The 20,902-nt window shown below is 29.3% G+C and overlaps 1 protein-coding gene across 4 annotated transcripts in view; it reads left to right on the top strand.

The window, feature by feature from the left end:
* Positions 1 to 20,902, top strand: part of LOC107453006 (relaxin receptor 2) — a 189,367-nt gene that overhangs the window by 136,202 nt on the left and 32,263 nt on the right. For all 4 annotated transcript variants that reach the window (XM_043048232.2, XM_071182793.1, XM_071182789.1 and 1 more), the window contains 3 exons: positions 1,301 to 1,372; positions 3,440 to 3,511; positions 5,048 to 5,119. In XM_043048232.2, the coding sequence (XP_042904166.1) occupies positions 1,301 to 1,372; positions 3,440 to 3,511; positions 5,048 to 5,119 (216 nt within the window). The remainder of the gene's footprint in view (positions 1 to 1,300; positions 1,373 to 3,439; positions 3,512 to 5,047; positions 5,120 to 20,902) is intronic.

Below are 20,902 nucleotides of genomic sequence, written 5' to 3'. Positions count from 1 at the left end.
CTTTTATTTTACAGTAACTAAAAATAGCAAAAACATTCAAACTTAGATACCATTTTAAAAGGTGTTTCAATACCATTTTTTTACCTATTCTAATGTACACTGAATGTGATGTTCCAATTTCCCACCTAAAATTTTGTAATTATTGCAATTTTGCTTTTTAGGTTTAAACGTTGATCATATGTTATGATCAATTGTAGTAATTTTGCTTATAAACTAATTTTTTTAAACTTTTTCATAAAATTATGCGCTGAGTAAAGTAAAAGCGATATAAAATCCTTTTGATACTTTCAATCGACGTCAGGCGTGGGTCAGCCAATCAAGTATGACACACCCATCTGATGTGACGTTGCTGGCAGGCATCCAAGTATCCAATAAAATGTGTTACTCAAATCGATTTAGGGTGATAATAAACCCAAGCCTTATTAAGCTAACCGTTAATACGCCATGCACAACCACGAGATAAGACGAAACCATGTGATTAGTTTACAAGTACCCAATTGCGCATAACCAACTAAGCTTTAAAAACGATGCTCATTATAAACTTATATAGCAGAAATTATACTATATTAAAAAATAATAATAAAATACCATGTTAATATTTTGCATTTTAGTTTCACGAGTGTTCATTGAAATAGGTTAAGCATATTATTTGATGCAAGAAACCTACTCACTGTTTGACGTCACTCAGCATCACGTTGAATTACTATATCGTATAAATTTATTGAAGCCTTAGTGCAGTGCAAACTTGAACCATATTAGTATTTACAATTTACCAATGTTGAAGATATGATACCATGGTTTACTAGGATACTAGAAATTCATAATACTATGGTTTCACATGGATGAATTAAATTTTTCAAGAAGAGTGGCACAACTGTTACAGTAAAGAAAAATGCTTTTAATCACTATGGGACAAGGATTAAAAACGCTTTTTTAAGGGAGTTTAAAAAAGGTTATAAGTTGATTTTCAGTTCAACATGCTGTTGCCGATAAAAGAATTACAACTGAGCAGTGTAAAGTAAATAAAACGAAAAACTGAATTATTAATAAAGCATAATCAAGTTTAACTACCAAAATATTTAATTTGTAAACTTAAACTTTGACTTTTATCATTTGTTACCAAAATCGCAGGTTTTTTATTTTTCTTAATACAAGTTGTAAGAACAACGTTGAAATGAAAACTTCATTGCAAAACCAATAATCTTTACCAATACTATTGTTAAAAAATGCAAATTATTGTTTTTTTTAATTCTTCCTTTTTAATATTTGTTTATAAGCTTATGTCTTGATTATATTGCAGAGATTTATCCGGAAATAAACTTCACCTTATTAGAAAGTCCGATTTTCCGGAGCTTTCAAATCTTGACACTTTGTAAGTATAAAAGTTTCAAGTTAAATGTAAAAAGAAAACTTAAAGCTACAGTTAAAAATCACATACCTGTTTCGAGTAAACTTTTAACTCAAGGCTATGATACTTGTATTTAAAACATAATATTTTTAAGATTGATTTCTTGCAGTGTTATTAAGACAAAATATAATTAGTACTTTTTATTCTAATCACAATAAATTTCATCAAAAACAATATTTAAGGGAATTAAATTGTTGTTGTCGTCGTAGGCAAGAGAATTCAATTAAAAATAAATAAAAATTTTCTTTCCACGCCAAATAAAGCCACTTAGAAAAGTTCTTTTTCAAATAAAACGATCGCAACTAAAGTTTCTATATGCAATTACCTGAAACACCAGGTTTTTAACTCGATCACGGTTTTTATTTCGTACAGCTATCAGATATTATTCCTGAAAGGTCTTAAAAGTAAAGTTGTGAGCCCGGAGGTTCATAGAGGATAAACTCCACTGTTTCGAGACCCACGAAATTTTACTTCCCAGACAAGTTGGTACCCATCTAACTGAAACTGGGTGGGTTGCAAGCCACATTTGGAGATCTAACCCCAGCTCTTTACAATGACAGCTCGTAGCCTTAACCCCTGAGCTATCACGGCTCAGTAGTATTGATGTATATTAATCTATTAACCTTTAAAACAATTGCTTATAGCCAGTAACAAATAAATTTTTTTTTTATAAATTGCTTACGGTTAGTTCTAAGAAGCCAGCTATCTTTTCCTTGGTAGTACCAGTTTTGATACGTAGTAAAAAGTTCAAAGTGTTTGGTGAAAAATTATAATCTCCGTAGTCATTTTCTTGCAACAACATCATTTCCTCTATTAGAGTCTGTCGGACTTACCGGTAAATAATCACTAGCTAATGATTGCTTTGAAAAAAGCTTTGCTCCTATTACTATTAAATGAGTTTAGACAAGTTTTTAAAAACAGTTTGCAACTGTCTGTTTAACAAAAGAATTCTTCCCATCTTAGATTCTGGTGATGTCTACCTCTATGGAAACAAGAAAATATACACTTCAAAGGGATTTTAATACTTTTCCTGCCAACTGAGTCTTAACTTGTTCTAAATATTTAAAATATGAAAACACTCCTACTTTAAATAGTTTATATCCTGTTTGAAATAGTAACATTTGTAACTAAAGTCATCAACATACGAGAGGCGTTTTCTCGTCAGAAAAACAGAAAAATAGTTCATTTCATAGCGATAATTTATTTCATAACTGGTGTTGAATAGACGACCCAATCTGAGTTTACGACTGTCAAAATTTAACTCCGTAGACTTGTATTTTTGAGCCCAACCAAGAAGACAAGGGAATTCCTGGATTGAGTATTGAGACAAATTAGTTTTCGAGGAGGACTGTTTCATGGAACTAACCCGCATTTGCGTTACATTGAGAGGAAAAACACTAAAACCTCTTACGGTTAGCAGGCGGTAAGGAGATTTTAACCTTTGATCCATCTATCACTAAAGATATTTTACTTCCCTATCTATGGTTGACGCGCAGTTGGCAGCAGAATTCGTATTAACCAGCCACTGCTAGGAATCGAACCTGGTCACCTCAATGGAAGGCGAAACTGATATTGCTTATAAAAGGTTTTGCCTGTCTAACTGGCGTATAATTGCATAAAACAGAGCTTGTTAGATTCGCTGACGATGATATTGTTTATAAGATGGCCTATGGACAAACCTTCAAATAATAATGCATAAGAAAATCTGCTAGATTCATCGATAAATGATTGCGTATGGGAAAAAGTATTCCTATCCATTTAAAATAACTCAAAATTATTTTTAATATCTAGTTTAATTATTCTGAAGGAGAAAGAAAAATTCCTTGCTTTTTAAAGTATGACACACAATTTAAATAACGCTTTATTTTTAAAAGTTTAGAAAAGATTTTAAATCTTTACAAAATCTCAAAGTAACATAAAAAGAAATTAATACACATTTTAAAAATTTTTATATATTAATTTGGGAAAAAATTTAAAATGTACTCGAAATTTTGCACCTGATAATTTATCATATTTCTATTTAATTTGTAGGTTGTTGACATCGTCAGAAGTAACTTTATTGAAGCCCGGGGCATTGGGAAATCTGTCGAACTTGAAAAAACTGTAAGTTTAAAATTTAATTCCTATTTAACTAAAAAAAGAAACATTGTTTTGAACAGAAATTACATTTAGTTTTAACAACAACGACATAAATGAAGGCGTCTACGTATCAGCAAGGCTGAAGATATTTAATAAAAATTGTATTCCATGCAGATTCAAATAAAATTCAAAGCAAGGATTTAAAATTAAATAAGAAATTCATTTTTTCAATTTATTTCCATGCAGATTATCAGATATAGTTCGGCTATTCCTGCGTTAAATAACGAGCGTATATGGGATTTACTTTTTCATATACTTTTTCATCAAAATTCATAAAATGAATGAAATTTCAATAGCATATTTGCTATTTCGAAAGGTATTGCTTGTGTTGGTAATGTAACATCCTTTAATCAATTTTTTTCATTCGGAATAATATTATTTGAAACGCAAAACCTAAACAAAGGGTAATTTCTATTTGATCTGGTCTTATTTATCAGAAACAGGGGTTTCATCTTTGAAAATCATGGCTTGAAATAAACTTTTAAATCTATAAAAATTTCAACCTAATCAGTGTTCACTGTGTTCATGTCATACAAATTAGAAATTCTAACCCCTAAGTAAATTTCAATCAAGTTAATTTGTATTATTTGATCAATATTTTAAAATGTTTTCCTTAATATAATTTATATTTTAAAAGTGTTTTTTTTAATTTAATAATTGTTGAATTTTTAAAAGAAATCACCAGCTGTTTTTTTAAAAATTCTTTTATCATTTTCTTCATAACATGAATGCAAAGAATTTTCCAATAACTACTATTTTTTACCAATACTATTATTTATTCATCAATTCATAAATAACTATCATTTTTAGCAGGAATCTGTTTTTATTTGTTAACTCTCTTTTTTAAAAAAATATCAACAATATTGAAATATTTTATAACGGTGAAACATAGAATTCTACTAAAAACAATGCTTAAAAGTTAGTACTACGAGTATAGTCTCTCGTATTATCTCGTTTATTAATACACCACATTCTAAATCGTAAATTGATATGAAAGATATAATATGCTAAAAAAATCTATGATAAAGAGCACCAAAAGAACACAAACAACTAAGAATAGTGTAAGAGTGATATTTTGAAGATGTTGCATTGTCTACCATACATAGAAACGTCACGCAGTTGCAATTTCTACAACATACTAAGGTGAGTTACGGATTTTATTTCCTATTCTTTGTGTGGCTTATATCTTTTCTCAGGAGAGAATTATCTTCAATTTTCTTCATTCTGTATATTTTTTAGGTGTGCATGCTGATTTTTTTTTAAATAACCAATATAAAGTTATTATGAACTGGATATATAGCTAAATTCAATTTTAAATTTTTCTTATTTTTAAAAATTAAATATTTCTTAGTTGAAGTGAAATATTTCTTAGCTAAATAAAAAAAAGTATGTTCTTGATAGTAAAAGAAAATTGTTGAAAAAATGTGACAGAGTTTCGTTAAATTTATCATTTTAATGCCAAAAAATGCATATGTGTATTATAGTTTTCTTTTTTTATAGATACTTGACCAGCAATAGAATAACAAGCATAGGCAATGGAACATTTAGAAGTAATACCAAGCTTAAGCTTTTGTGAGTGACTATGAAATTATTTTTTATTTAATCAATGTAACTTTTATTGCTATTTCTTTTTTTAGCAAATGAGTCCCCTCTATTGCGTTCGGATGACGTAAATCTCTTACGAATTAAAATAAAAAGGCGCAGAGCAGTAGTTTTAATTCAGACAACACTATAGGGAAAAATTAGAAATTTTTTTTTATCGACCAGAAGTCAGTTGTACTATTTTTTTATAATGGAAACTTTTTAAAACGTTTAGCATTTTTTTTAGCTTTTTTTTTAGGGGTTTTTAACCTTGAAAAAAATCGATTTTTTGAAAAAAATATATATTAATATATGGGCGATTCTGATTATTTTGACACCCATTTACGTTTCTATGTGGCTGGGTTCAGAAGTTATGAGGAAAATTGTAAAAGATGTCATTGTCAAAATTTAGATTGGAAACCGAAACTAACTGTCATGAGATGAAACAGGATGGTTGTTAGATTGAATTTTTTATTTTAACGCAATTATTTCCTTAAATGTTTTAAATAATATTTAATTAAGTTTTTTGGTTGAAAAAAATTGACAACTAAACTCATCTCGACAAGATCAGCGTGTTTTGTAAACATTCAAAAACGATCGCTTGCTATTCTTTCATTCTCGACTTTTTTCTTGAATTATCTTGTTTTATTGACTGTTGTTATTTGTTTTTATTGTTTTCTGCTTATGATGCTGTCATCACATTTAATGATGGCAAAATAGGACGAAAAGCAACTTTGGAGAGTCTTGGCTTAAAAGTTGGCGCTTATGAAAACTATGCACAAAAAGCAGACAAACTAAGAGTTAAAACTGCTGAAAAGCGAGCTTTGATGGCAAGTTTAGAGGGAAGACGAACAAAAAGACTTAGTGAAAAACTAAAAAATGAAAAAATTAAAAGAAAGGAAGGAAATATTTATGATCCAGGAGCATACTAAAATTTTTTTTAATAATTGTAATTTTTTAAAAAAAAACATTCTTCTCTATTTCAGTATTCGACATAACTGTAATATTTGAAAAATGTTTAGAATTATTCAAAATTTTATATATGTAATTTAAATCAAGCAATTTGTATTTTATTTATTTTCTTGGACATATCTGAAACACAATTAAAATGTTTCTGATATTTTGAACTTATTTTAAATGAATACAAATATAAAAAATTACTGGCTTGCATATTCGACGATAAATAATTTACATTTCTACGAGTCAATAAAGCTAAATGTTCTTATGCCAACTTTAATAGGAGCTTACTATTTATAAAGAAGTTATTAAGTATAACTTAATTTAAGTGTTTTGTGAAAATATATTTAATAATATACTTTTACTTATATTTTACTGCATTTCAAAACTTTAAAGTGGATTTTCTCAAAAGTGTTTTTCAGCCACCGTCCGTAAGATTTTGAAAAAACTTTTCTTCCGATTGCCTTAAAATTTTGTATACACATATTTATAAGTAATATCTACAGAATGAATTAATATTTTGCAAATCCAATAATATTTAATTAATAAATTTTTCAAAAAAATTTACTTTTTTTGAAATTTTTTGAAAAATTTAAAACATTTGTGTTTAAAAAATAGCAATATTTGAAATATTTTAAATTCCTTAATTCATTCTGTAAAATAGATTGTTATGAACAATTTAAGACCATAACGAGGCAAATAAGTCATTTTGTTGTATAGTTATCTTACGGACGGTGGCATACAGTAAAAGAAAATAACGACATTTTATCCAATTACAAACCTATTTATATTAAAAACTATTTCATGTAATGATTTTTTTTATCTCTGTTCTTAAATAATGAAGTATTCAGTGTACCAAGAATCAAATCTGTAGCTTAATTTTTGTCCCAGTGACAGTCTTTCGAAAAAGATGATGCATTTTCATCAAATTAAGGCGTTTAAAACCCCCTAGACCCCTTAATAACTTAAAATTCTAGCCTATTAAAAAACTACCAATGAGTTTGATTCTTTGATCTTTTGATTTGGTTCTCAAAATATAGTAAACACTACAGAATTCATTTTAAAATAATAAAAAAAATATTTGACCTCTCTAATTAGGTTTATACAAAATTTTAGAATTTTACATAATGTTTTGACCTAGTCAAATTTAGGATTTGTGGTTTTGAACCCATATTTCAACATAAAATCTAGGAAACATTAAATTTATTCTTTAAAAAATAAGTATAAAATAATTGTAATCAAAATGAGGAAATGGTAATAAGAATATCGAAGTTGAAAATATGTATTTATTAAGCATGATATGTAGCTTTTGGGGAACAAAAGTGAATATGGGGTGGTGATTAACATGAAAATTTTTATCACCACGTTTTATATTTAGATCTTCTGTGACCTGTGGTGCCCTTTAATTTTGAAAGAATAATTTGGTAATGCCTGAAATGGTATTTCAAGAAAAAGTAATAATTTAGGTCAATATCAACCTTTTCTGTTGCCAGTGATCTTTAATACTTTTGCAGTTTATTTTTAAAAAGACAAATAATTAGGGTTTATTCAAAAAATAATGAAAACAATTGTTTTTCCTTAATTTAGTGAAATAATAAATAAAATAAAGGGAAATAAAGCAGATAATTATAAAAAAAGCAGTGGTAAGAATTGGACAATTGGGTACAAGTTATAAAACTTTAATTCAATCTCGTTATCTGTTTAAAGGTGGAAAAAAACTAGTATGTAATGTATTGACCAGCAATGTATTGAATATCATAAGTGGTGTAAGAACAGTAAGAACATTGAAAGGACTGCTAATAAACATTGTTGGTGGTGCTAAAAAGTTTTGTCTGTTTGTTTTTAAGGTGAAAAATAAATAGTTATTTTAACAAGAACGAAAGTATATAGTATAAGCAATTCTACAAGTAAACGCCAATTAGGCGGCCAAAAAAAAAATTAAAAAAATTTTGGGGGGCACACTATTTCTACATGAATTTTCTTCTTTTTTACACCCTAAAAAGGCAAGAAAAAATCGTGAACATGAAATTTTTTCTTTGTGACATACTTTAAATGTGACATACTCTTTCTGACATACTCAGATAAATCTGAGCCATTTATTCAGATAAAACGATTTTTACATAAATATAATATTATTATACTCTCTAAAATGTATTTATAGAGATTTCATACTATAATATTATATTTTAGTATAAAAATTGGCGTTTATTTGTAGAATTGCTCATATCGTCGCTTTGAAACTAAACCGTGGTAACTCAAAAAAGCAAGTTTTTCAGGAGAGCAATTTCTAACTTTCCGCGCTAATGCTAATCGCGCCAATGCGATAACGATTTATCTGCTCTCTAAATTAATTTTATGGAACTATGAAGATAACACTTTGTTTCTCTAAAAGGGTGATTTTCTTTTTACACAAAATGACCCAAATATCTCATTTTTCGATTTACTACGGTTAGTTTCAAAGCGACGATATGAGCAATTCTACAAATAAACGCAAATTAGGCGGCCAAACAAAAATTAAATGTTTTTTTTGGGGGGGGGCATGCTAGTTCTACATCAATTTTCTTCTTTTTTACACCCTAAAAAAGCAAGAAAAAATATTAAACATGAAATTTTTTCTTTGTGACATATTTTAAATGACAAAATGCCAATTTTAAATTTTTCCCGATTTTTTCAATTTAAGAACTTTGATTAATTTTTTTTATTTTCGTTTTTTATACTAAAATATAATCTCATAGTACGAAATCTCTATAAATACATGTTAGAGAGACATTATAATAATATTATATTTATGTAAAAATCGTNAAAACTTTAATTCAATCTCGTTATCTGTTTAAAGGTGGAAAAAAACTAGTATGTAATACATTTACTAGCAATGTATTGAATATCATAAGTGGTGTAAGAACAGTAAGAAAGGACTACTAATAAGCATTGTTGGTGGTGCTAAAAAGTTTCGTCTGTTTGTTTTTAAGGAAAAAAATAAATAGTTATTTTAACAAGAACGAAAGTATATATAACGCCTCTATAGTAGCTTTTCCCTTAATAGACGCCTCTAATTTAAAGACAACCCCAATGTAAGGGAGTATTTTTTGGTGTCCCTTTGAATAGAAACTTCTTTAAATAGAAATAGGAAGAATAAGAGTCATTCGATGTAAGGGACATGAAATTTTTTTTCGAAATGTAAGGTACATGCAGATAAACAAAAAATAAATATTGAAATATTCTTTATCTATCGAGTGAAGAAAGAATGAAATTTTTCTACACATAAATAAAGTTAAAAAAGTAAAAGGGTTATTAATATTGTTATAAAAGCAGACGTACTATAATTTCAGTTCTATCATGAATTTTTTTACTTAGTGTTGAAACAGAGAGAGATTCAATTGTAAATTGATAATTTACAATGAGTATAAGAAAATCGGTAAATTGATCAAAAACAATGTTTGAACAAGATAATCAAATAAAAGAAAGAAGATAAGATACAACAGTTGTGAGAAAGGAAGGAGAATCTCAGTTGTTAGTTTAAAAGTTTTCTTTTAGTTAAGTACAAAAAAGAAAAATTAAAAGTGATAAATTGAAAAGAAAATTATATAGCTGCAAAAAATGGGCTATTTGGTATCAAGTATAGGTGGAAGAGTTTAAGATTCATTAAAACCCGTTTACAATTGATAAAAGGAAAAATGTCAGTGTATTTTATCGAATAAATAGTGCACTCTTACTATTTACGTAAAAACAGTGTAACAATATAGTAAATATTACACGTCGCAATAATGATTCATTACAGATCTCAACATGGCGTTTGTTGGTAGTAAAGTGTGTAGAGTAAAGCAAATAAGTGACGTTATTAAGTACTCCATTGATGTTTGAGAAATCTTGTTTCTTAATAATGAAACTTACATAAAAAGCTGAGCGGAAAGAAACAAGCCCGCATAAAAAAGAGTTTTAATTAAAGCCATGAGTTTAAAAAAACAGGTAGGAAGTCTCAGTATTTTAAGGAAATTAAAAAAAAACTCAATTAAATAGTTGTATTAAGTGCTAGCTCTTAAAAACTCTTTTAAAAACATCATTTCATCCAGTTTTTTTTTATTATTTTTTAAATTAGATTCCATTCACGTTCCATTATTTTACATCTGTGGCGACTAGCTTAGAAACTCAATAAATCCTTAATTTAAGATAAAACAGTTATTTCTGTAAACTATTCTTTATATTATGTTCTGTATATTTTATTATACGTCCATTTAAATGAAACTTTAGACAATAATTATTAGAAACATATAAGATACATGAACAATTCTTTTATAATGGGGAAGCGATATTAATATTTCCGGTCATAGATTGATAGGTATAGGATTGATATGATATGCCCTACGTACTTTATAAGTTTGTAGTAGCATTTACGGGACACCTTGTATACTTCGTATACTTTGTATACATTGACCGGGTGCTTATTTATTGATTTACATAGATTTATTGTGGTTTTGTTTTCTAGTTTTAAATGAAATATTTTTTGGAGGTCGCAACTTTAAGGTACCCGACTACCTTTTTTAATCCGAATTTGACTAAAACATTATTATTATTATTTTTTTAAAATATAAGACAAAACTATGTCTTTTTTTTAAACCATTTGCTTTTTGTTATAAATAAAACAGAAGTTATGATTTAAAAATTCATTTATTTTTGTTATTACATTGATAATTATGTGTTTTCTGTTCTTTTCCTCAAAACTAATTTTATGTTATTTTCCTTCATTTTAAATGCCTCTCGAAGTATTTTAGATTAAATTACTTGAAATTGTTCATGAATGTTTCTTACTCTTATGTCTAGGAAATAGATTTCAGACTAATTAATTAAACTGCTATTTTATATTTAACAGCTAAAATAAGAGTAACTAATTATAATTTTTGGCTTTTTTTGCCAAATACGTTTCTATATTTGCCGCAAAATATCTTATTATATCTAATGCGTAGATTATTCTGTAAATTGAGTTTTTATGAGTATTAATAAGCAAAAAATAATGAAAGAATATTTCAACAAAGCTATGTCATTTTGTAAAGAGATCAGTTTTTGATATATTTTTATCAATTCCCGTCCCCCATTATTTCTAAAAAAATATTTTTTTACATTTTGTTTTGTATTCGTACCATATTTTAGTGTACAATACACACATAAATCCGAATGAAAATTTCTAAATTGAAAATTTCAAAATTTTGCCTCGAGTAACTTAAATTGCTCTATTTTTTAAATTAGAATTTTTTTTTAAATTTTATTTATTTTTAACTTTTATGAATTATATGTACTTACATAAATTTTACAACAATGATTTGTTTAAAGGAATCTTAATAATGTCCTTTTTAATAATAATACATAATTCTTCTTTTAACAACTTAATTATATTGTTTAAAGAAGCATTTATAATTAGATATTTTACTTTTTTGTCATTTGCAAAGTTGATTTCGAGGAGTAAACTTGATTTTAATTCGAGCATTTTACTGGAGATTTTTTGCAAACATGAAACTTCTTAAAACTATTCGACGTTTTTTCGTCTCTTTATGCTGCTGCTGTAAACATGATTATGACGATGATGAGACTTGGATGAGATGGATTTTAACGGATGTGGAGTGGTTTCCAGAGGACATTGATGAAATTTAAACTTTTTGGTGGTGTTTGTTAGCGCTAACACGGTATTCTATTCTGCTCTCGAATTGCTTCCAATAATAAGACATGTTATTATCTTATCAAGACCCAAGAACAAGAGATATTATTATCCCATTAAGACCTGAGGGCAAAATGCGTTATTACCAGATTGTGACTCAAAGACTAAGGACAGTATTATCCAATTTAAACCCAGGGATAAGAGATGTTATTACTCTACTTATTGTCCAATTTTAACCCAAAGACAAGAGATGTTATTAACCTACAAAGACAAGAGACGTAATTACTTGATTGATATCCAATGATAAGAGATATTATATTCTGATTTAGACAAGAGGGCAAAATTCATTTTCAACTTCTCAAGAAGGACATGATGCGCAATTACCCGATTGTGACTCAAAGACTAAGGACATTATTATCTAATTTAAACCCAAGGACAAGAGGCGTTATTACTTGATTAAGATACTACGATAAGAGATCTTTTCCCCTGATTTAGGCAAGAGGGAAAAATGAATTTTTTACCGATGATGACAAGAGGACGGGAAACGTTATTTACGATTATGACTCAAAGACAAGTGACTCTTTTACCCAAAAGAAACCCGAGAACAACAGATGTTATTATGGTATCAAGATCTAAAACAAAAGACGTTATTACCAGATTGTGACAAAATAATGGCATTATTGTTCAATTAGAACTCAAGAACATGAAATGTTATTGAGACTCACTGACAAGAGACAGAATTTCCCTATTGAGATACAATGACAGGTGAGATAATTACGTAATTAAGACTAGAAGACAAGAGATGAAATTACCTGATTCAGAATTGAAGACAGGAGACAAATTACCCATTTCATACTCAAGGACAAGAGATGTTATTAACCTATCGAGACCTGATGAGGAGTCAAAATTACTCAATTGAGACACAAGGACAAGAGAAGTAATTACACAATTGTGACCTGAGATAAAATTACGCGATTCAAATTTAAGGATAAGACACAAATTGCCTAACTGAGACCCAAATTCATTAGACAAATTACCTAATTGAGATTACAGAAAAAAAGAATTATTTCCCGATCGATATCAGAGGATAATTATTACCCGATTAAGACCAGAAGATGAGACATTACTACCCAAATAAAACCTGATTGCAAGAGATGTTATTACCTAATGAAACATGAGGACAAGAAAAAAACCCATCTGGCTGAGATTTGCCAAAAAGAGAGATATTACCTGGTTGAGACCCAGAGAAAATAAATATTATTGCACGATTGAGACACGAGAGCAATAATTATTACTACCCGCTTTAGACCAGTAGACGAACTGCATTATTACCCGATTAAGAACAGAGTACAAAATACTTTATTACGAGATTGAGATTCGAGTACAAGAGACATCATTACCCAAATAAAACCCGAAAATGATAAACATTATTAGACGATTCAGATCAGAGTTATTACTCAAATTGGCATCCGAGGACAAGAGACATTATTATTCAATAAAGACGCAAGAGAGCGATTGTATTTTACGATAGCGACGCAGTGGCAGTGGCCACTTAACATGATTAATACCTTAGGACAGAAGCTAAGAGGCAAGGGGGAAAGATTGAGACTCGAGTGCAATAAATATTCCCCGCTTTAGACCAGTGGACGAAATTAACCAATTAAGACCAGAGGACAAAATACTTTATTGCTCGATTGAGATTCGAGTACGAGAGAAAATATTACCCGAATAAAATCCGAGATCGAAAAACATTATTAGACGATTTAGACCAGAGTGAAATGACCATTATTACCCGAATCAAGACCCGAGGCAAAGACAATGGGCAAAAAATGAAACACTTTATTACGCGATACAAATTCGAGCACAAGAGACTATGTTACCCGATTCAGAGTCGAGAACTAAATTTATTTTTAGATAATTTAGACCAGATTGAAAGAACTATTATTACCCAAAACAACACTGGAGAACAAGAGACATTATTATCTAATAAAGACAGGATATAACGATAGTATTTTACGATGTTAACCTGTTGACAGCGACCACGTTACATGATTAATACCTAAGAGCAGAGGCATAAGTAAGAGACAAGGTAAAAAACTGTTACATAATTGAGAAAAAAACACAAGGAAAGAAGTTATTTTTGAAATTTACAGTAATATATATTTTAATATTTACTTTAAATAAAATTTATTAATTATTATTTAGGAATAATGTCTGGTAAGAATTTTTAATTTGTTGTTTCATACTTGGTTTGTGTAACAGAAATTGTAGTTACTTAAAAAAATGATAGTAATTATAGTTTCGTGAACAATGCTCAATGTATTCTGAGCGATAAACAATGAAAAAATGGTATAATTCTAATAGGTGAATAAAAATTCGTTTTCAAATTCGAAGGGCAGAGCAAGCTTACAAGTAAGAAAAATATTCAGTAAAAAGTAACAATTGTAAGAAGTTAATATTGATTTATATTTTACAATTATTTTGTAAAAATGTTATATTCTAGCTTAGAATATTCCAATTAAATGCTATCTTAAACTTTATTAAGTCGCCAAATGTAGCGATAAAAAGCGCAATTTTCAAAACTACTAGAAAATGTAGACGGGTAGTCGTAGCCTTTTCATCGTAACTTTTTATGTCGTAACTTTTCCAAGAATTAAGTCGAATTATGACCTGGAGAAAAAATACCCAGAATAACAACCATTTTATCAATGGTTAATAAATTCACGTAGAAACATATTGTTGCTAACGTGCGGTAAACTCTTTGAGAATCTCCTGTTATAGTATTGGTCGAAACATGGGTTAGAAATATAATATTAATAAAATGTTATTAGATGATTGTTGTTGATTTTCCTATTTTATACATGTAATTTGCAACATACTTAAGTGACTTCGGATAGCACTTGTGAGCTCATGTTTCTATGTGTTTTTTTTATTCTTGTATGCTTGCTTTGCCCTTTCATTTTAGACTTAATTGCTTGCATCGCCCTCAGTATAGGATGTACGCGTTTTTCGGTCTTCCACTCCAGAGTGACTACTTAATCAACCTGGTTGCAGAATGTGCAATAAAGTGATTGAATTTAAAAAAAAAATCCTAAGTAAATAGGTTAATAAAAGTTGAAATTATACCATGATTTGAATTTCGTTACCATTGTTGAAAAAAATACACACACAGTGCAAGTGACAGTATGGATACGTACATAGTATTTATCTCCATGCGACAGTGTGGGGGAAAAGGTCATAAGGGTCGATTTGTCATGGATTGGTTCGAGGAACATTCTAGTGACTCTCAAGTCAAGTCTTGGCCCCCAAATTTGCCTGACCTTAATCCAATAGAGCATTTGTGGTCCTACTTGGAAAACCAAATTCGTGCTGCCACGCTCTCCCCTCACAATGCGAGGGAATTGCAGGACCAGTTGGTGAACGCTTGGTACCAGATACCTCAGACTACCTATCAGCNCCCATCTGGATTGAAGAACTTTTAAATTCATGAAATATTAGGGAGATCTGAAAGTAATGTCATTTCGATGCACTTGATATTTGTTACCAAGATTTTATTTTTTATCAAAAATGCATTCAACAACCCTTCAATTCCGGATCGTAAAAAAAGGGATTTTTAAGACTATCGAATATTCAATGCGCCGAAGCGTCATTACTTTCCAGGTTTTATGAATATTTACAAACATGATAATTACAACACAACTCGAGCTTACACCCTTGAGTTTACACACACTTTTATTTGGATTTCGAGTGATATTATAGAAAAAATTGTACTTTCAATCAAGTTAATGATGAATTTAATTAAAAATAAAACATCTTTTTGAAAGAAAAAAAATCTTGTTTGCAAGTGTTCCAACAATTAAAATATATAAATGTGCAATGATTTTAATATTTTATTTTAGTTACTGAAATTTTTACAACGATTACTTAAATATTTTTAATATAATCAGTTATACTTTTAAAAAAAATCGTTTTCTTTAAAATGTAACTCTAAATGTATGCATATTTAAAATGTATTTGAGTGGAATAAAATATTTAAATTTATTATGTGGACTTGAAGAGAAATATTTAGTTTATTATAACTCACTTAGTTATTTGGAGTTTTAACAGCTTGTACATTGTTTTATTATTATTTATTAAGGAAATTTGAATTTATTATTAAAGTTATTTATCATTACTGAATTATGCTGCATTTATATATTTACATGTGTGAGAAATGTATTTACCAATGAAAAGAATTTTGATTTTTTCTCTATCCATGAAAATGCTTTATCATTAAACTAAAGTGCAAATAAAACTAGTGTTTTGAGTTATGAGATTTTTAGAAAAATGCCGAGAAAGTCTTTAACATTACAGAAAGAGGAGAGTGTGTTTTAAGAGTTAACTTCATTTGCCAGATAAAATTTTTTTAAATTTTTTTGTAAGCAACATAATACTTAAAGAAATTAACTAATTTAAATAAATTAGTTAAATACTATGGAAAATTAGTAATATTAAAAATTCATTAATTAGTTCATTAAATATTGCATTTGTATTTAGACAGCAAATAATTTCCTGCAATTTACTCTAAAATGAAAAATGCTTTTTCGAAAATTAATTGAAATTTAAAAGTATGAAACGATTTTATTTATTCAAAGATTTAGTATAATGAATTAAGCAATAAATGTTTTTTTTTTAAAAATTCAATATTTCGAAAGTGTTGGAGAAAATAAAAATGTAACCTGTTTTTTAAAGGTAAACTTTTAGTTTGATTGGGGTTCAAACATGAAAAAGAGCGCAAACTATTCACATCTATTCAAACAGAAATATTCTAGCACAACAGTGAGTGATTTACGATGACAGCTTATACGCCTCTCAATTTGTGAGCAGTTGGAGGTTGAGGGGGAAGGAAATATTCTAGTTCAGAAAAAGACGTGATCGCCGCTCCAGAGCTAGAACGTGAACCCGTGCATGCACGGGCAAGCCGCTTTTCGTATAGAAATCATGCCCGTGATATAACGGGCTTGACGCCAGGAGGGTTAACTTTTTCACGAATTATGTCGAATTATGAACAATCGAGGAAATACCCAGAGTAATAACCGTTTTATCAATGGTTAATAAATTCACTTATGATTGCTAACGCAAAGAATATTCTTTGGCATAATATTCGTGTGGTAAACTCTTTGGGAATCTCCTGTTATAGCATTGGTCGAAACATGTGTTAGAAATATAATATTAATAAAAGGTTGTTAGATGATTGTTGTTTATTTTCCGTTTTTATGCACGTAATTTGCAACATACATTAGCGATTTCGGATAGAGCTTGTGACCTCATGTTTTTATGTGTTTTTGTTTCATTCTTGTATGTTTGATTAGCCTTTATATTTTAGACTTAATTGTTTGCATCGCCCTTTGTATAGGATGCACGTGTTTTTTGGTTTTCCACTCCAGAGTGACCATTTCATCAATTTGGATGCAGCATGTGAAATAAAGAGATCAAATTTAAAAAACCTAAGTAAATAGGTCAATGAAAGTTGAAATTATACTATGATTTGAATTTAACTACCTTTGTTAAGAAATACTCTCACAGTGTGAGTGACAGTGTGGATACGGACATTGTGTTTATATCCAAGAGTGTTTATGTCCAGGGAAATAGTCAGCATATATCTGATACCGTGAAATACAACTAATAAAAAAAGCTGGTCAATTTATTATATTGTTAAATTAAATTTAAACTAAGTTTTAGTCATAGCGTAAGCATTTTCCCTAAGTTCTTCTTTTTAACATTTTATGAATGTGTTTAAATATATCTCTGAACCAGTAAAATGACATGTAGCTACATGCAAAACACAAAAAGTTTAAAGATACGAGGCACAGAACACGATCCAATACAATTACTTATGGTACATTTTTATGAAAATTGATTCTACGTTTAACCATAATATCGGTAATTTGAACCATAGTAAGATGCATATTTGTTAGAACGTATAAATTTGAACTATATTTTTTTTCAAGTTGAACAATGAATCGTATAATTAAGTTTAAGATTGCAAAAAATTTGAACGATATCGTGGCTCAACAGGCTTCAACATTTCCAAAAGTATGTCAAATCGCTTTCTGCTATTTTTAAATTTGTTTGTTTAAGCGCTTCTTGTAAGTTTATCCTCCAGCTCAAATATAACGTTACTTTCTTTTGAAACCGAAAATAATACTGTGAATTAAGGTTTGTATAATTTTAAAATTGCCGACCTGGTGGCCGAGTGGTTAGCGTGCCTAACTGCGGAGCCGATGGTCGCGGGTTCGAATCCTGCTCAGGGCATGGATGTTTCTTTTATGTCCTTTCTCCTTTGCGTGTGATTGTGTGAATGTGACCCACCCTATAAACGGGATTGTGGTTGTGTGACGTGAGCGATGTTGCTCCACCGCCGTGGCTTCGCCACAGGTGCCCACTGGGTAACGAGAAGAGAGTAGAAGTTCTGGTATTTCTGTGGCCAATGGGACACCCCCCAAGTGCCCGCCATTAAAAAATAAAAAAATAATTTTAAAGTTTCCCTTTAAATCTTCCAGCTGAGGCTGCAGATTAAAAGAATTTTTTTTTACTATGTTCTGTAAAAGAAACAGTTTAGAAAGAGAGCATTTTTAAAATTTCCAATTTTCAGAACATATTGAACCAATTTTATTTAAATAGTAGGTTTCGTCATTCAATATTATGTATTTTAAAGGGAAGATGGAAGGTTCCTAACAAAAAACTTTTAAAAAAAAAAATTGGAACAAAATATTTATTTTGACATTCATTATAAAATCTAATGTATTTGTGACCAGTGTAACACATTAATGATTGACTAAATATTTTAAACTCAAAAGCATCGCTGCAAAATCTAGAAAATGTGTCCAACTGTGGGAAATTTCTGAGATAGCTTGTAAGTATTCTCCAGCACAACATAAACAGATACCTTTGTCTCCACAGTTTTTCTTAAAAAGAACAAATTGAAAAAAATTGTTAGTCGACAAACATTATTAGTTAGCTGAAAAACATTGTTAGTTACAAGTATAAGTGTAAAACAACAAAGATCAAATGAAAAGAATTTTTGATTTTCATTTCTGACGAATACAGAATTAATTTCCTCTTCTTAAATTTGGAACCAAGCACTTAAGCTTCTTAAATTTTGACACACGCACAAACATTTTCAATTTGCAGTCGTTTTCATATTTATCTTTAGCATTGGGGGAAAGAGAACAAAATTTTTTAACGTTGCTCAATTACCAACTCAATTATCTGTTTTCGTTACATTAAATTCATTCTATCCACTTATTTCTCAGTATACGCCGACCAGTCTGTGTAGGGGGCAGGGAACTGTCCTTGCATCAGAAAGGTTCTGGGTTCGAATCCCGGGCAAGGCATGGATGTTTCTTTCCCTCTATCTGTGTTCTATGTCCTTTCTCCTTTGTGTGTGAATGTGTGAATGTGACCCGCCCTATAAACGGGTTGTGGTAGTGTGACGTGGGCGACGCTGTTCCACCGCGGTGGCTTCGCCACAGGTGCCCACTGGGTAACGAAAAGAGAATTAGCAGTTCTGGCACTTTCTGTGGCCAATGGACAATAGCTCCAAGTGCCCGCCATTAAAAAAAAATTCTCAGTATACTGGTCAATTTTTTATACTGGTAATTGTCTGCAAAGCACTTGAGATGGAATGTTAATGAATTAAATTTTTTATTTTATAACTATCGTTGAACAGCCCATCAGGTTTTGAGTTTACGATCAACTATATTCAACTCTGTATCTCTCAATCCAGTTAATCTCTTGAACCTAATCCAAAAGACAAGCAAACTCCTGGTTAGCCTAACGGCAAGAGGACTTTAACGCATGATGCGTCTATCACTGAGGATAGTTCACGTCAGCAGTGTGGTCGGTGCAAGCCGGGTGCTGAATTAGTATCGACCAGTCATCGCTGGAATTCATACCCCGGTCACTTCATTGGGAGGCTAGTGCTCTATCCCTTGAGCCACCGTGATTCGATGAATTTCATTTGAAGAAATTTTAAATAGGCGCAATTCAGAACACTAGAATCTATTTAATAATCCTACATAATGTTCGGGTTGAAAATTAGCAATATACATATTTGTTAGGGAAAAATTAAAGTTTTCATCTGGATTATGGAAGATTTGAATAAAATTTTTCATGTATAAATTTTTTTATTTTACACTTCTGAATTTGATAAGTAAAATTTGCTTGATATTTCTGCTTATTTTATTACAAAAAATTAAAATTTACGTTTTTCAAATTAAAAAATAAAACTTTAGGCTCATTGTGGGAGAACTGACTATTTTTCAATTTTGCAAAATTTATTTTTTAAACATATAAGAACGGTGACACATTTATTTCAAATTGAAATTACGAAAAAAGTTGTTTTTAACTTTTTCCGATACACCCTATTCAGATGTGTTGTTTACATTACAGTATTATGCCTTTATTTTAGTTTTCAAGTTTAGCAATAAATAAATATTTTTCTTACGACTAAAGCAATTATAGAATAATTCACTTTGCCTAAATGCATTAAAATATTTGATTAATGATTCTCGATAAATTAGCGTGTTTTGAAATATACGTTATATTCAGAAACTTTTAGACTACTGATTAATAGAATATCGATAATCGCACCAACTTGGAAAATAAGCTAAATTGGATAAAGTTCTCCAAACTCAACATGAAATTTGTTTTATAATTGGTAATGTAACTCATAACGCAATTGTTTTTTTTGCTTAAATTTGATACTCAGTAAAATAAGTTGGAATAGTCGAAGTTATTCCGAAATATATTATTATTTTAAGCTTAATATTAAATGTACATTTAGCATATAATAAGTATAATTAATAGGTTTCTAATAATTGTTGATATAAACATCCAAAAAAAATATTGTAAATTTCTTTTTCTTGTTATTATAAGAAAATCAATTGTCTCAAACAAAACGAACACTATTAAAAGCAATAAAAATTTCAAGTGCTTTTTTTAATTGAAATATGATAAAATAAGTCACTTATGAATGTTTTAAGTAGTTAAAAATGTTTTAATATATAAACTTTGCCTCAGTTTTTTATATTAAAAATCTGTTTTAATCGCATTGTATTGATTGCATATTATTTTTAAAACATAAGAGATCTTTCGTAGACTTCACTTCATTAAATATTGATTAAAAA

The sequence above is a fragment of the Parasteatoda tepidariorum genome, chromosome 1, assembly GCF_043381705.1.
Source record: "Parasteatoda tepidariorum isolate YZ-2023 chromosome 1, CAS_Ptep_4.0, whole genome shotgun sequence".
NCBI lineage: Eukaryota > Metazoa > Arthropoda > Arachnida > Araneae > Theridiidae > Parasteatoda > Parasteatoda tepidariorum.
This window is presented reverse-complemented; position numbering and strand designations above follow the sequence as displayed.